The 18,672-nt window shown below is 35.9% G+C and overlaps 1 protein-coding gene across 6 annotated transcripts in view; it reads right to left on the reverse strand.

The window, feature by feature from the left end:
• The window catches only part of Hnf4 (Hepatocyte nuclear factor 4), a 31,711-nt gene extending 14,735 nt beyond the window's left edge, over nt 1-16,976 (reverse strand). The window contains exons 1-2 of one of the 6 annotated variants that reach the window (XM_034334547.2): nt 16,768-16,976; nt 14,932-15,202 (exon numbers count right to left, since the gene is read on the reverse strand). In XM_034334547.2, the coding sequence (XP_034190438.2) occupies nt 14,932-14,995 (64 nt within the window). In that variant the 5' untranslated portion in view covers nt 14,996-15,202; nt 16,768-16,976. The other 5 variants (XM_034334549.2, XM_034334545.2, XM_034334546.2 and 2 more) reach the window with 5 other exon arrangements.
• Nucleotides 16,977-18,672: the final 1,696 nt, after the last annotated feature.

Here is an 18,672-nt window from a genome sequence, read left to right on the forward strand (position 1 = left end):
TGGTCCACGGTCACGATTCTTCGCGGAAAAATTGCTAGACCAGCGTTCGCAACCTTCTCAAATACGATCGTCATCGAAATCCTTGTCGCTGAATACGAATTACGTCAAAAAGAATCATCATGTAACAACGATTGTCTATAATCAATCATTTAGTGGCGTCTGAACGTGTTAAAAAAAACAAAAACAGAAGCAATTGCGAAACGCAATCTTCCTTGAGAAACTAATTATGAAAATTAACTTTGGCGAAGCGACGACAGTGAGAAAAGGAAAAATAAAAAAAAAAAAAGTCACTACGTTTTTTGTTCGCCGCGAAAGAAATCTTTACAAGCGGAGATAAAAGGCGTCGTCGACTTCTTGGTTCACGAGCAAGAAACATGGAAAGTTTTCCACGCGCGCCGTTCCATCTGTGTTTTCCCGTCGATTCAAGATTAATTTTAATTGTCCGTTAAACGCTTCTTTGTTGGCGCTTCTTACCCGTGCTCTGCGTATCTTCCCATTAGCGTAACTAGGGATTTTTTTTTTTTAAGCCTGGACCAATCCCTCTAGATTCACCGAAAGTTCTCGCCGAATTCTTTTTGTTCGTCAATGTTGCGGCAAAAACGTGGAATGCTGATCGAAAGAATGGAGAATATTTCGTCGGCCGAAAATGAAAGTAGGGAAACCTCATTTAACTTGGAAATATTAAGTGTTCAACGATGTCGGAATAGATGGTTATATAATAAATTAACCAGTATTCAATAGACTACTATTTTATGTTTCCTTTTTACTCTTACCAGAGTTGCAGTTATTTATACTTTCTAAAACAACGAATAGTGTGATATGCTTCTATTCCCATGAAAAAAGTATTTGCCATTCTATTATGCAATTACTGGGTTAAAAAAAAAACAATATTTTCATACGCATTATCGCGGTAGGTATTCGTCTAATTAACGCGTCGTTAATTAACCTTTGAGTATACCTACCAATAGCTTTCATCGCTATTACCACTATTTTTCTAAATTTCTAAATCAACTATTTCTCATCTTTACATTCCACGATAATTATTCTTCCTATGAATTCCAGGCTATTTACATTTCTTCTAACTAGCAACTATTACAAGCTGAAATTAAACGATTCATAATTGTCAACACGCCTAATTATCATTGAGGACATTTTACTTCCGACTTGAAGCTAAATTATAACAAAACAGGAAAAAAAGAAGCAACTATTAAACGTTGCGTTGGTTAATTTGCTTTTTATACACGACGACGTTAATAACCCCCCACATTGAGACATTTTTTCATGAATGACGGCAACTGTAATTAATTTTCAATGACTTCATTTTTTCTCGTCTGCAGTGTTCCTTTCTCGATTAATTTTCTTTTAAGGTTACCACTTCCACTTTTTTCCTTCGGAACTTGAAATACCCGGGCCTCGGATCGGATAGGATCGGGACGCGACGGTCCGGTAAAGATGGGGTAGTTCGGATCGGATCGGGTCGGGTCGGATCGGATCGGATCGGATCGGATCGGTTCGGGTCGGGTCGGGTCGGATCGGATCGGATCGGATCGGTTCGGGTCGGGACGGGTCGGATCGGATCGGATCGGATCAGATCGAATCGGGTCGGGTAAAGATGGGGTAGTTCGGATCGGATCGGATCGGATCGGGTCGGGTCGGGTCGAGTCGGGTCGAGTCGGATCGGATCGGGTCGGGTCGGATCGGATCGGATCGAATCGGGTCGGGTAAAGATGGGGTAGTTCGGATCGGATCGGATCGGGTCGGGTCGAGTCGGATCGGATCAGATCGGATCGGGTCGGGTCGGGTAAAGATGGAGTAGTTCGGGTCGGATCGGACAGGACTCGTAAAAGACTTTTTCCCTTCAAAAAAAAAAAAAAAAAAAAGAAAAATTCCTTTCCATCTAAATCGTCGCTTTCGAGTGTAAGTTCTAACAGGAAGGGGCCCGGTTGCGAAACAACGATCAGCTCCGACCACTTCGTTTAATTTCCCAACTGTTTCCTATTTGGCAACCGGCTTTCCAGTCAAGTCCCCGATATTTTGACTCTTCGCTGTCCGACATCTCAACCGTTCAGGTGACCAATTGATTCATCTATGAAGTTAATACGAATTACGAAAGCCGCCGCGATGAGGAAAAAGATAACGACAACCTGTCCGAGGATGAAAGAAAGAGAGAAGTCGCGTGCGTGTCCCATTATATATTACGTAACCGAATGAACCACTAGATTCCAGCATGCTAGAGAGACACTATTTTCCGATCGAATTCCAGGAAATTTACCTAATTCAACGGTACCAGCCATGCTAATGTCCTCGAAAATATCTGAACCTAAGTTTCGTCGAGTTTCTTTTCTCTTTTTTAAACGATGCCTTATTTTCTAATAAAGCAAAATGTTTCAAGAAAAAAATTAATTTTTTCTTTCGAAAATTTTATGCAACCACTAATTAAGGAAAATCAGCAGTTTCTTGGATTTTACGGAGACGAGTTTACGCGATAAGCTAACAGTATTCATAATTAATGCGAGCTCTTGTAGCTGAAAGCTTCTTTTACTTGTTAATTCCTGGATCCCCTTCCGTTTTGTCGTCTAGAAACGACATTACCATAAGCAAATAGAGGAACCTTCGAAAATAGTCTCTTGAAACGTTGTCTTGATTTAGGTAATCGTTAATAATGATTTTTTTCTTCTTTTATATATTACTGTAAGATAACACTAGCGCAACTAAGGCGGGAAAAAAATGAGAAATACAAGAATATTTTAGAAAATTTAATGTAACAAAAAATGTAAAAAATTAGACTTACTAATAAAGTACAAAAAGAATTTTTTTTATTTCCCTATCTTTATAAAAATTTTCTAAGGGTGGATGGAAAATAATGTTATTCGAAAAATGACACTAAAGAGAGCTGCAAGTAACGAGTAGAAGTAAAAAGGGTATATCGCTTTATTTTTAGCCGAGAAATCTCTCATTTCACCGGATACGGTGTATTTTATGTAGCTCGATGTAAACTTGCAGGATAACTCGTTTGTCTATTTCAATATAATAATAATGCTTCCAACCCTATTATCTTCTAAATCGAAACGATGTTTGTTATTTAAATAAACAATATTATCGTTGTATCCCTAAATATAATTTTAATCAATAAATAATAATTCAACTCCAGTGACTAATCCTAATTTAATAATCATAACCACGAGAGATATTAAACATTATGCAAATATTTGACATTACCATATTTAAATAAATCATCCCAAAAGACTGTTATAAATGGTCCGCCATATCGAGAGATTATTTTGCAAGCTTGTCGAATCGTTAGCAACGTTTTCACTTGAAAAATTATAAATCGACCCCCCCCCCCCCTCCACGACTGACATGAAAAATTGTATCTTAAGCTTTAACACACGTTTAATCCTACATATTTAAAAAAATTCATTAGGTTTTTTTGTAAGATTGACAAGCAAATCGACAAATTTTTCATCGTTTCTTTCGAACGTTCTATGAAAAATAAACTGTTACTCTTACGTAATCCGAAAACATCTCGGTGATCCTGCCTCGACTGTTAACTGTTACCACACGAATTTACGTAAATCGTATTTCTTTCTTTCAAACGGAAAATATTTTTTTCGTAATTGCTCCTCGAACGAGTATTTTTTTATCACTTCCTCCCCGGGTGCCGATTCGTTTCGCATTCCAAGAAGTCTTACAACAATTATTACACTTAATTCGTAAAATTATGCAAAGATTTTAACCTCATTTCGCAAGTTTTTGCTTGCAATTTAATCGTCGCAATTTTTTTCCCCGTATTCCCTAGGACTCGGGATACCTAACCTCTCGGATATGCAAAAAGGCGGGAATCCATTTGAATTTAAAATAACCATACCGACGCGGTTGAACCATATGAAACTCGTGAAAGTTATTTATTCCCCTTATTAAATGAATTTTTTACGATGAACGAGAGCAATTCGAAATATTTTTCTTAATTGCCATTTTAAATACCAGAAAGCATTGGACGAATTCCGTGAATTAGTAAGCAACCCACGGGCCCCGGGTATGTCAACAACATTTTTCCATGACGCATCCTTTAATAAAATTATTAAAAAAATTCTCCAAATAAATCGCTAAATATTACAGTGGGCGTTTTGGCTTAATTGCGCGTCGTAAACTAAACACTAACCGGGTGTCCTGAAAATTTTCCGCTTTTCTCGTGGCAATCGTTTGATACACACAGTTGCATAACAAACAATCTATTATTTTGAAAGAACGAACATTCAAAGGTTGTTACGTGTTTGTAAACTGTTCAATTAAAAATTGTACATATTGTGTTGAACTGTGTGTAAACAATGATTCAGCAATTTCGTATAATTCTATAAACAATTCATTATCGTTTAATTCTGTAGGTAAACATCATTTGTATTCATTAATAATTATTCAAAATTATTCCATGAAAATTCATCAATTCGAAACGTCATTTATTTAACAATTTACAATAAACAATTAAGATAAAAAAAAAATTAAAAAACACTGACCAATTTTGTGATAAATGATTTTACATTTTCATTTTCTCTATTTCATTTTATTACTTTAACAATAGTCGAACAATATCAATATGGACATTCTTTTAATCTGTACACTTGATATGTCTACCTACATATTACGTCATAGATGCCAACAACCTGAATAAACATTTATAAATTCAGAATGACCCCTTTCTTTGCATGAAACTTTTAAACGAGTTCATTTTATTAATATCAAACCACCGTGTCACGTGTGTATCGAAGAAAGAAAAAAAAAGCGATTAATCGATAAGCTGCAGAGCAACCATGATTGAAATATCGAAAAATCTCGAACTGGCAAAAACCATCGATATATCGCTTTTATATTGAAGGGAAAACATTTACCTGCCAGTCCCATTTTCGTGACAATTGCGAATGACAGGTTCGAATCAAACTTCAGGATCCTCGATCGATCGTGTACCGATCCTTCCGATCAATTTTTTTGGAAAAAGTTCCTTGCAGGTAGCCTCCATTATCGTTCTTATCACCAAGACCAGTTGTTTGACGAATTACGTTACAACGCGGCCGCGGTTAATGGCGTAATTGATCGATCATTGCCGGCACACGATCGATCGTTCGTCGATCACGAAACACAAACCGATTCGTTTGCGCATTGAAAAGCAATGGAAGAACAGTTTGACACGCATGGAACTGTGATACGGATACCACGAAAACTATTATTGTATACAATTCAGATTGTTTCTTACGAACGCCGCGGAGACGACTGGCGAGCAGCTGACGAGTTTTGCGCTCGGCTCGTGAGCTAGGAGTGGGGGGTGACGCGAGTCTACCCGTGTATAAGAATGAATATAACTTCAAGTCTGTCGAATAATTAGGGGTGGGGGTACGCCGCGCTCCATTGGTCTAGAAGTAGGGATACCCGGGAGATACGGGCATAATTACTAGCTAAGGTAATTTGAATTTCGCGCGTAAACGCGGCTAAGGGTTGATCTCCAACTTGTTAAATATATTTTTCTATTGACACTATATTACTAGATATTTATTCCTATAGCTATAATTCATAAATTCTGGAAATATCTATTTTATCAACAACACTTCTATAAATAATTTATAAAAGATGTAAGAATTTTTCATCAAAAAAGTATGCAGATATGTATTACGTTATTAATCACTGCGTCGTCTCACGATTGTCTTAAATTTCTTTGCTTTTGACGCAAATCCTTCAGGACAGAGATGTGATTGAACAATTTCAAATGTCATTCAAGTAGTCGGTGACGCAATGTCCTGTGATTTTCATTTCACGTGGTCATCCAGCATATTCATCTTGTTCTCCGAATTACAGTGAAACTTGATAAGAATAATATTCTCTCAAGTTTTATTATAACTCAAATTTAATTAAAAATTATAGAAATTTTGTCGCTCTATTCTACATATAGGTAAAGCTAGAGGATGTTAGGTTAGGTTTCACTAGTTTCTTTGCATAATATTCATAGAAATTTTCTACTCGTTTCCATAATTATAACGAGTGACGATGATATAAGATCAATCGGTGCACGTGCGAAAAGTAATGAAATTTTCAAGAAAACATTCCTTCGAGGCTCGTCAGTCCTCTACAAAGGATATCAATTAATTTCGCGCTAAGCTAAATTTCCATGTAGGGGACGAGTACGAGGGGGAGAAAATCGTAACAAAGACGGTAGCTTGCAAAATGAGTCATTTTATAAAGCGATAAAACTGAAAGGAGCGAAACTATTTCTACCGAGAGAGAAACAATGAAACAGCCGTAAATGAATCATTTTATGTGCTGGCTATCGACAGGACGATAATTACGCTCATATAAAAATCTCACTGTGAACCAGCCTTAATGATACAACTAAATGGTATGAATATTCGTCACGCTATTCGGTTCATTTCTTTTTCTTATGCGCTTGCAATTCCCTTTCTAATTAAAAATTTTTCGTTTCACGTTCTATGCATGACGCACCCGGTGCGTCACGCCGAATAAATCCGAAAGAGGATGAAAAACAATGACGAATGATATTAAAATAAAGCATCAATCACAGTAAAAGTGTTTTTGTGTTTCATTTCGAAATGGACCACTTAATACACTAAAACTTTAATATCTCTACAGTTTTTGTATAGGGTTTAACGTGATGTGATGTAAATATTTTGTATAATTATTATCAGTATATTACGTAGTTATTTTCGGGTCGTACGTACAGTCCATCAGCTACATTGTGTACTTAAGAAAACAAGAGTTAAACATTAGATCATTTTGTAAATCTTTGCTTATTCAACGTGCGAAGTGTAAACATGTTAATGTAGAAAATGAAAAAGAGAATCGTACAAATAATTTTCTATGCATTGAAAAATTGTAAATTTTCGTTTTTAATTAAAAGAATAAGATTATTTTTTAATTTCATATCTCTGTTGTTATAAACAAGCCGAGGGAAAAATCACTGATTATTTTTCTGAGAAATGTTATTTGAAAAAATTCAACCGATTAACGCTGAAAAATTATCTGAATTTTTTCACGAGAAATCTTCTTTCTAACGCGATTAAGTTTCTCAATAAAATCGCGTCCCCCTTTTTAGAAAGAAAAAATTTTATTTACAACAGAGGGAACGTGCTTAATCACGATTCTTACAAAATCCTTGTACAGATAATGACTGTAAATTAGCGTTAATTAACTACGAGCTATAAGGCAATCCTAATTACTTCGAGTATCGTTTCACCGAAAATGTACACGCTTCTATAATCTTAATTAATAATTAAATTAATTTTGCATATATTTTGTACGTCTTGGATATAACCCCGGGCCTTAGGAATCTTAATACAGCCCTGCTTTGCATCCTACAGTATATCATGTATATAAATGTCAATATTCGACATTATTAATAAAATTTCTTATTTCTTGTATAAACAATTATCAGTGTATCAGTCAGTCATTATATATTGATATAATTATCTACAGAGGAAAGGACTTACCGAAAACCTCGAAGAGCTGATCGTCGAACCTCATTTTTCTGTTCACCTTCGTTTCAAACAGCTCGTGATAATCGTCCAGCGTGGAGTCGTCGCGTGTAAGTGCACAGAAATAACACAGACACATACGAAGTCTTTCTTCACGTGGCTGTCATGCTTCTATCACTGTACAGGCGATCGTTCCGGACGATAACCTTCCGAAACTATTCGACCATCCCGCGCGGAGGTCGCTGTGCGACTAAATGTCAAAACATTGCTTTAGCCGCTAGCTACTGTACGCGTGGTGGGGGTAACGCGCGCCGGTGGTGGGAGGGACGCGTAAGGCGGCGGTGGTGGGGGTACGCGCGTGGTAGCGGTGGGGGTTAGTGCCACACGCTGAAGCGTACACTACCGGTCGCCAAGATAATAATGTCCAACAAATTTTAACTTTTTATTCCTTCCTTTTTATATCTTTTCATACATACACATCGTTTTTCAACAGAATTGCGATTACGAATCGGTAAACAGTTTTTCTCCATTGACCTCGATTTTGGGGAATTTCGTTTCAAAGGAAATTTAATATTTCTTCGCATTTCAATGAATGATAATAAAATATAATTTCTTCTTGCAATTAACTGTTTAATATTATTAACCAGCAACGAAGGAATGTTGTACGTAATTAGTAAAGTAATTAATTGTAAAAAAAAATTACAATGATTTATCAGTTAATTGAACAATTATTTAGACAACTTTTTATCTAGAATGTCAGCTTCACTAATGTGTTCAGTATCAATTATTTGTATGATTAACGTTACTAACGGATGAATGAAAAAAGTAAATAAATAAATGAACTGAACATAAATTTCTAATTTTCATTTCGTACCACGAACAGAATGTGATTGTTATAAAAAAGAATAAATGAAGATTGTAAGAGGTACTTGGCATCAACAACCGGGTACACCTAATTTTAACTTTTAATCAACATTATTGATGGAAATAAAACTAAAAACGAAGATCAATTTTTTTAATATGGAAACTGTAAAAACCCTCAGTAATTATCATTATTGAAATATTATTGTTACAGCTATCAAATCAAACATAATTATGAAACTTTTACTGGCAAAAAGGAAAGAAAAAAAGAAAAAAACGTGCAATAATCTTCGTGTTACATTTACAACATTTATGAAGATAGAATAATGGGTCAATGTGTCAAAGTTGCTAAATGTTACGTTAGATTAGATACTTTTATTATAATTTCCATTAATTGTTCACATTATGGAAATTTCTATGTGAAAATTGTTGTCTACAAACTTCCTGCTTTCTAAAAAAAAAAGAGAGAGAAACGAAAGAAATTTCAGTACTGATACTCGAAAATCAAATAAAATTATCAAAATATATAAATTCAAGATAACGCAATTTTTTATCAATTCCTGAAGATAAAATCGACAAAAGCACGATAAAAAATTATGAAACAACAAGGATTAATAACTTAAAAATCCTATTTTTATAAAAATTCGTATCATTTTGAGTGAAAAACATTATCACAGCAGTTTTTGTATTGTAATCGTCTGAATAAATTTAAATACAAAAATAAAAATTAATCATGCAAAGATAATATTAACGAATATACAGAGCTCCTGGAAAGTGGGGCCCAGAGCTGTAGCCCCCCTTAAAGCTCCCTTGATCCGTCACTGACAATGAGCTTAGGATGAAATATCGATGCTTCGAGATTTTCTAATCGATCAGTACACATGGTTAAACAAGAATTTCTAATATTAACAATAACTTATCTCGAGCAAAAGAGATTTCAATGAGTCAGAAAACATTCGGAAGAAACTTTTCCTTGTCATTCAGAGAATTATCCCCGGTAAACAACCGTTTACTGTTTGTGTACCAGTCGATTTGAACCGGGAAAGCGATTTTTTTTCAATAAAGAATGAGTCAAGGTTGACTCTATTTCCGAGCCATGTAATCTGAAAAATTGATGACACATATCGGCTAAGATAAGAAGATTATGTAAATGATAATCTTGCAAGAAAAACAGCATGGATCGAGCACGCACGCTCTTCCTCGGATCACTATTACATTGAGCAACGAAGCTTCATCCTATTCCAACTTATCTTGGAACGAAAATTAATCGTGGATAAGTTTCCGACTTGCCCCACCAAAATTGAAAGCTCAGGTTCGGTATACAACCTAAATTGACTACCAGAAACCGATTAAAATTGGTTTCAGAGCTGGATGTCTTACCCTTTTTGAGATATCGTGGTAAGAAATTTTTCTACAATTTTGGGACTACGTATGCGCTATTCGATACTGCGCATGCGCTATTCCATACTGAGCGTGCGCTATTCAATACTGCGCATGCGCTATTCTCGAAAACTGTAAAACCAACTGTAATTTAGGTTATATACCGAACCTGAGTTCTCAATTTTAGTGGGGCCATTCGGAAACATTAGGAATGATCATTAGGGTAACTTAGAATCTTGAAATCCGAAAATCTTAAAATAATATTACAATAGAGGGTCCATATTTTTCTTGCAAAAGCAATTCTAAAACTTTTCCAATACATCCACTTGTTGTATCAACTTCGAAGATCTCGTACATCACAAGGGTTGTTAATTTTTGTTGTTCACCAATTAACACTGATAACGAGTTTAAAACGTGATCGATTCATATTTGTAATCCAGGTAGATGAGTATCGGTTAATTATCGATAACGCTTATCGCCATGTTTTATTATCTACCTGAAGAAGCTGGGAAGTGAAAAATACGGAACGATGCAAGGAAGCAGGTGTGTCAGTTAAACCCTCCATGAAAGACAGATTAGTCTCTGATAAATATTGCAATTATTCTCAATTCTTTTTTCCTAAGATAAAGCTAACCGTCATAGTCATTTATATCGCCATCGTATCAATATCTAAGGAGATAATTTTTGCGTTATCAAAAATTTATTATACAATGTGTTTCAGCTACTTGTAACAATCCTAAAGTAACGGGCCCAATTATTCATCAATTTTTATCGATAATAAATATTTTGAAAATATTTCTTTTTTTCTAACAAATTAGAGGTCACTCGAAGTCTTTTAAATGGAATCATAACTTTTTTTGGTAATTATTTAGAAGTTGGTCCTTCTCACCGATTTTCGTGACCTTGAAATATGTTGTCAAGGTCATCATTCTGAACAACTTTTCCCTATACATGTTACCGCCGCTCGGCCTTAGTTTCCAAGATATTTGCAAAAATCTTTGGTAATTAGTTAGAAGTTGGTTCTCCTCACCGATTTTCGTAACCTTGAAATATGTTGTCAAGGTCATCATTCTGAACAACTTTTCCCTATACATGTTACCGCCGCTCGGTCTTAGTTTCCAAGATATTTGCAAAAATCTTTGGTAATTAGTTAGAAGTTTGCCCTCCTCACCGATTTTCGTGACCTTGAAATACGTTGTCAAGGTCATCATTCTGAACAACTTTTTCCTATAGATGTTACCGCCGCCTTAGTTTCCGAGATATTTGCAAAAATCTTTAGTTAAACTTAGATTACGAGTACACTGTGTTCCGGAAAAAATGGAGACTGAATGGTGATTGAAAGAGTGATTGAAGTGGTTTGAGGTTAGGGTTAGGGTTAGGGTTTTGTTTTTGATTTTTTCACGTTTTAATTACTCTTTCTTTCACTTTTTATATATTGTATACCTATTATTCATTTTGTGTTTTGTCAGAAATCGGAAACGTTTCGCCCATCATGTCGAAAAATGCCATTATACGCTCATTAACATCATGTTGACGTCGGAATAAAAACTCAGCTATATATTCCACGTAATGAGACGTACGAGTTCCATAACGAGGAATATTAGCTCTCGTATCACGCCATGTACGCAGTAAACCTAAACCTAAACCTAACCCTAACCCTAACCCTAACCTCAAACCACTTCAATCACTATTCAGTCTCCATTTTTCCCGGAATACAGTATACTAGTGACATAAGTATAAATGCAGTTTTTTACGAATATCTCGGAAATTAAGGCCGAGCGGCCTTAAAAGTTGTTCAGAATGATGACCTTGACAAAATATTTCAAGGTCACGAAAATCGGTGAGGAGGACCAACTTCTAAATAATTACCCCTTTCTTTTTCTCTATCGTATCGACCATTTATTTACTACTTACGTTAATTACGTTCTAAAACCTTCAGAATATTTCTTTCCTCGCGTTCCAATTTCTTATTCAATTATTAGCGCAATCATGTGTAATCAGCTATGAAATTGCAATCGAATTTACTTATTATTCGCATGAAAGATAAAAGGTACAAGCCGGTCTAATTAGGCGACCATGTTGGAGAACGTTTGCACAGCGAACGAGATGGGCATTCTTCGAGGTTATCTAGTGACCTCTTCGTTTATAAACTTCATTATAAGCAACCTTCAGTTCGCCATGCGCTTGAAACGTGTCGCAATTTGTCAATTCTTTGCTCTTCTTCTTTTTCCTTACAAGAAGACGTTTCGCGCCTCTGCCGAATAGAGCCAGTCGTGTGTCCATCGCTCCTTTCGCCAAGGAATTAGCCACCGGCGAAACGTTTACGCGGTCATTTTCTTCGCACCTTAAGCTTCAATTTGATCTGCCATTATTTCGCGATACTTTTATGTCAGAAATTCTTACATAAATATAGAAAACTCGGCGCAGAGAAACGACGAAAGCGTGAACGCGATTTGACGGTCCGAGAAAATGAAAAGAATTTCGAAATTTACTCGTAACAGCAGAAACTAAAGTACAGAAGCGGATGTCTAGTTATGGAAGAGGATGACAAATTGCTGGGGAGAAGAATGTTAATGTTTCTCTGTAACGTGGAAAGAAGAGGCATACGTTCAATAGAAGAATTTATGAGAACACGAAATTTCTGCATACGTTATGGCAACGGATTCCGTTACGAAATTGTCCGTAACTTAACTGTTTTCTATTCGTTATGTTCAATGAATGTGTCCTTCGGTTGAATTATTTGAAAATGGGTTAAATATGTTCATCTTTTGAACTACTTATTTTCCAAAAAAAGAGAAGTTTTAAATAGAATTCAGTCAATATGGCAGATAAAAAAAAAAAAGCAAGGTTTTGATCATTTTTAACCGCGACTATGGATTTGGAAAATTTTACCAAACTTCTTTCATTTAGTCGAAACAATGTCAATCGACGTTGACGATCTTGAAGTTTCCAAGGAAGTCTGTCAGATAAGACTCGATTTCGTACCTTCTGACAAGTCATCGGTGATAATATTTATGTAATAGCAGGATTTCAGGTTCGATAAAAGCCATATTTACACGAACAGGTTCATTTCTCCTTATGTAATATTCGTATCTATTATTCGGACCCATCGACTGGCCATTCAATCTCTAATATATTCATCTTCCGTCAATCAGCAAGAGAAAAAAAAACGTCTGAGATGATGAATACACGAAGAGCTTTTCAAGTGATTCGAAACGCTCCTCTGTTTAGTGTTTTCAAACAAGGTATCGATGGGTATAAACGAAAAACTAGGTGAAATGAACAAATTAATATCGAAATTATTAAAGGTATAAATAGTTAATTATCAAATTTAAGCTTTCAATTTACAGTAAAAATAATTGTTTTTCTCTTTTTCGAAATATACAATTTTAGATGTGAGTCACTGGTGACCTCCCCCACCCCCCGCCAAGAAGCCTATTAATAGACTTCATGTAATCAAAACTTTAGTAATTATTTTGTAACGTGTTAACATAACTAATTACTTTTAATAATCAATATTTGAAAATGTTTGCGATAAATGATATGTAATGATATGTCTGATAATGAGATACGAGATCGCGCATCGATCTTCAACGACAGATCCGTGAAAATATGAAGAGGGTGTAGACGAGCACAAGTGAATTCCATTTTGTTGCTGCGCAGCCGAGGGTCCCCGGGTTATCTTCACGAACCGACGCGAAGAAACATTATCGTCCCGAGTCTCGCTCCGTTTCACCCTGGATTTTTGCGAGACACACGCCTCGAAGACACACACATATCGGGAGATGTTTCAATGTGTTAATTGCATAACCATATCGATTCGCACGGCGAACATTTTCATAATTAATGGATCTTGTTAATAGCTATTAATACATCACTGCGAATGCGGTTCGCACTGGTTTGAAAGACAAGTGCTATTCTATGGAGACATCGTACAGGATGTTCCATAAACAACAGTTTAATGTCAGCTCGAGGGCAGAGACAATAAGCTTCCTTTACCAAAGAATAAATTTGCTTGATAAACAAATGACAATTGGAAGAACGTTTGCGTTTTCGATGTACAGCATCGAGCATGGAAGCTTCGCTAGGGAAGTAGGAGCCATTACTTGAGTATAAACGATCATAGGGAAAAAATTTTACTATTAATATCTTCAGAATTCTCGTTTCCCCTATAACGTCATTTTCCCTTGGGAAGCCTATCCTGCTCGATATTGTAAGGGATGGGTTTTTCATGTACAGCATCGAGCATGGAGGCTTCCCTAGGGAAGAGGGCGCCCTAGACTTCCCTAGGGAAGAAGGTACTCGAATATAAACGTTCATGAGAGAAAATGGTACTATTAATATCTTCAAAATTCTTGTTTCCGCTATAACGCCATTTTCCCTTGGGAAGCCTATCGTGCTCGATGCTATAAGGGATGAGTTTTTGATGTACAGCATCAAGCATGGAGGCTGCCCTAAGGAAGAGGGCGCCCTAAACTTCCCTAGGGAAGAGGGCACCCTAGGCTTCCCTAGAGAAGAAGGTACTCGAGTATAAACGTTCATGAGAGAAAATGGTACTATTAATATCTTCAGAATTCTCGTTTCCCCTATAACGTCATTTTCCCTTGGGAAGCCTATCCTGCTCGATATTGTAAGGGATGGGTTTTTCATGTACAGCATCGAGCATGGAGGCTTCCCTAGGGAAGAGGGCGCTCTAGATTCCCCTAGGAAAGAGGGCACCCTAGGTTTCCCTAGGGAAGAAGGTACTCGAGTATAAACGTTCATGACAGAAAATTGTACTATTAATATCTTCAGAATTCTCGTTTCCCTTGTAACGCCATTTTCCCTTGGGAAGCCTATCGTGCTCGATACTGTAAGGGATCAAGTGTCCCATCACGTGCCTTATTTATTAGTCATGTTCTGTACGTTGGAGGACAGAAGGTTCTAGGTTAGGTTAGGCTCTCTCAAGACTGAAAGCGAATGGTGGGAGGCTACTCCCCCCACCTTCCTTCTCAACCAATCGGAATCTACATTGCAGCTGGGTGTACAGTGGGCCAATGAAATATTGGCACACCGAGTTTCATTGTGATAATTACAACTAATTGATAACTTTTTTATTCTAACCTTACAAATTTCGCTGACTATGCCTTAAATCCTCCCATTGTCAGAATATATCATCCAAAATAGCAGTCATTTAAACAAAAATAAAAAGGAAACAATATTAAAACTTACTCACCATCCGTGGAAGAAGAAGAAGAATTAACCGATGGCCCTTCGTTGTTTTCCGGCCGTTCTTCCATTCCAAGGTCACCAGACGATTTTACCTTAGAGCCACGAAATTGAGCGACGAATATTTCGGAAATATGGCCGTCACGATAGATACTTTTTTGCCTTTGTTATCGTTAAGCGACGCGTTGATATTTTCTCTCTTTCTATCTTCCTCTTTTTTTTCGCCGGAGATTAGGCAACCGCCATCTTGACCAACAAGAGTGGGAAGAGTTTGTTATCTGGTACAGAAACATCAAACGGGTGGTCAAAATAATACAAACTTTTCGTTATTGCATCAATTGAACCGATTAGAAATATAATAGTGAACATATACAGGGTAACTATTGTGAAAATATGTAATATTCTATTTATAAAGATCGAAAAGGATCGTGTGATCGCAGGTTTGAAAATGCATCCTTTCCAATATATCAAAAATAATTGATAAGAATTTTTCCAACTAGAAAATTGCATAAAAAATTACAATGCAAAATTCTAAACAAGAAACTGTATCAAATTATATGAAACTATAGCACCGTAGACAGAATGTCTGTAAGAAGATATAAAGAGAATCTTGGATCACTGGTCGGGTCAATGTTTTGGACGAATCAATGCCGGACATCGACAGTAAAAAAAAAAAAGAAACCAATCGATTAAAAAGAGTTTTCGATACACGTTCCTTGATCCGGATCCTCCTCCGCAATCCCCCTGTTATATCTTCCAGTATTATTCTAGACCAAACAATTTCTTCGTTTTTTTTTGTTTTTTTTTTGTCGATGTATAAATTGAACGGAATATTTCGTATGAATAAAATATGTAATTGTTATCTGAATACATGCATGTTTCGTTTGATAAGTGAGACGTAATTGCACGCAGAAAAATTTTCCGTGTGCAGGAAAAGGATTAGACAAACAATAATTAAGTTTTAAGAATTATTGATCTCTGAATACTGTTCGAGGGTAATATTGATTTATTTATAACGTGTTCTAAATAAAATGTAATAAGTCTATTTATTACTAATCAAGATTAAATTCATTATATTTTCCAATAAGTTAAGTACTCGTTAGTTTATAAAAAGGTTTCTGTTACGTAACACAGAAACCGTTCGTAATAACGTATGTCATATTAAATTATTATTATCCCTCATGAAAACGAAATTTATGTAATTTACTAATGCCGTTTCACGGTCGAACCTAATGCGCACACTGCCCTAAGACAAATATGACTTTCGAAAGGACAGAAATTTACATTTAAGAGTGTTTTCTGTTAACAGGTAATAAAATATTGGTAAAAATCTCAGAAAACATTAAATAGAAATAATTAATTTAGGTTAAAACTGTAGGAAAAATATTACATTATTTTTTTTTTCGATCCTCCTAATAAAAACCAAGGAACAAATACTAGTTGCATCCATTTTGTTTTTAATCATGGTGCAATTTCCTTGTAAGGAATCTTACTAATGCATTCTACTATATGCAGTCACGGTCGATTTATAGGTTAATTGAAAAAAAAAAATGTCATTATTTAAAGTTAGGTGGAAACTACATTGATATCTTATAAGTATTTTATAAATACTAAAAAGTAATGAATGTCTGCAATTTTTCTAAAAATATTATCTATCCACAAACCTGATCTGAAATTTTCTAATAATAACCTATTTCTTCGATTTAAATTTCGATAGAGATACAAGTCGATGGTGTTAACATCGAATTATATCGACTATCGAATCCGCGCACGTGACCAAGCTGGGAAGATTACTAGAGTGTTAACCAACAAATCTAAAGCAACGCGTATTGATAATAAGTACCATTGGCGTGAGGCAGTCGTTCTGCGAAAGAATAATCAATTCGTACCCACTGGTTCACGTATTTTTAAACACACTACGTCGATTACTTAACAAATCCACTGGTCGAACGCCATTTGCGTGTGGCACGCGCAGGCGGGCAAAACAAAACTGCGCACGCGCATGCGCAGCGTCGTGGCGCGACGCTAAGTCCGAACGGCGAGGAAGCGATCGCGGTACTGTTGCGCCGACCGTTGCCGAGTCTCGACGTTCCTTTAAACGTTGCACATATGTGTGGGAACGATGCCACTCTGCTTTCTGTCTATACGTATCCATATGCATGATAGATCGGCGCCCGAGTGTGTTAAAAACGTCCACAAGTGTGTCGCTACGTGTGCACAGACAGAGGACGTCACGTACGTCATGTGTAAATGTCAATTGAGCAGGTTCTAATATTGAACTCATGTATTAGTGTACGGATTTATATGTTTGCATGGAGAGCAATGTTTACGTTTCTACTTGTTTGCATTTAAGGTTATGTCAGCCTGCTTTCAGAATTACACGAACATAATGGGTTAACGCAACACTATTAATGCGTGAATGTGTGAATGCATGAATGCTCGCATGGATTGTTTAGGAAATTGTGTAAGGAATTGATGTTGTACCATGTTAATTTCGATATTAATAAAATCGTAGAAAGTGGTATAGGTATAGATAATTAAATTATGTAATAAATATATTAAATGTCAGTAATACGTGCTAGAAATGTACAGTTGTTAATTTTCCTAAAAAATGAAGCAGACTTATTTTTATATAATATTTCTGTTTGAAATTTATTCATGAAACCTATGTATTATTTAATTGAATGATAATGGTAGTCAGGTTACACGTCAATTATCGTTTTGCGCTCTGTTATTCTAAAGTTATACTAATTCCTCTTTACGAGAACAACAAAAAAGGTGATATGTCGTACGTTTTAATCGTCTGTCTTATTATTCGTCATCTATTTGCATGTAATTTTACTACTACATGTATTTTCGTCATCCTGCTTTCGATGACAACACGTAATTGTTGAAAAAATCGAGCAAAAACTAGCGAGTCGTCTACCTTGAATTAAATTGATGATTATTCGCTTTTTCTCGCACTCAGAACGACGAAACATGTTCGAACACATAACGTCCCTTAAAATAGAGTAGTGGAATTACTTTTCATTCCATTTTATATCACTTTTCATGCATATATTTTATATAATCGGAGATACGTACCCTGAAATATGTAAACGTAAAAATAGATGCAGAATAATATGCATAACTTTGCTCGCGGATTTGTCCTTTGCTTCGTTTTTCTATATTTAATTAACTACACATTTTCAAATTGCGGACTTCCGCGAGATGGGCCATTAAAACATGGCGTATCTGATTGGAAACATTAATTGTTAGGTTATTATTTTTCTTTTCACCGAAGCAACATAAATCCACTCTTTTTATCACTAAAAGGTTAACCAAAGATGAAATAAGTTCAAAACACTATGCAAGCCTTACTTTTATCCTATTTTTTAATTTCTTATCATTCCACCCCTGAAAACGGTACTATCAGCGCTATCTAGCGGCAAGCTGAAGGTACTAACAAAGGTGGTACCATCAAGTGGTAACGAAGAACTCAATTCAAAATTTGTTGTAGTTCCGCGCTTTGCCGTTAGATGGCAGCACCGCCGCCTTTGCGGCGGGCATTTTAAAACTGAGCATTTCCTTGTTCCACTGTTTATCGTCAGATCGCATTGACAGTACTGTTTCCAAAATATACACTAATATAAAATTAAGAAACATAACGCCATTTTCCTTATGGAAACCCATTTTATCCTCTACTGTACGTTTAATGACGTTTCAATGAAATATATTAACATAACACATTGATCATCCTTATAATGGT

Source organism: Osmia lignaria, chromosome 8, assembly GCF_051020975.1.
Source record: "Osmia lignaria lignaria isolate PbOS001 chromosome 8, iyOsmLign1, whole genome shotgun sequence".
Classification (NCBI taxonomy): Eukaryota; Metazoa; Arthropoda; class Insecta; order Hymenoptera; family Megachilidae; genus Osmia; species Osmia lignaria.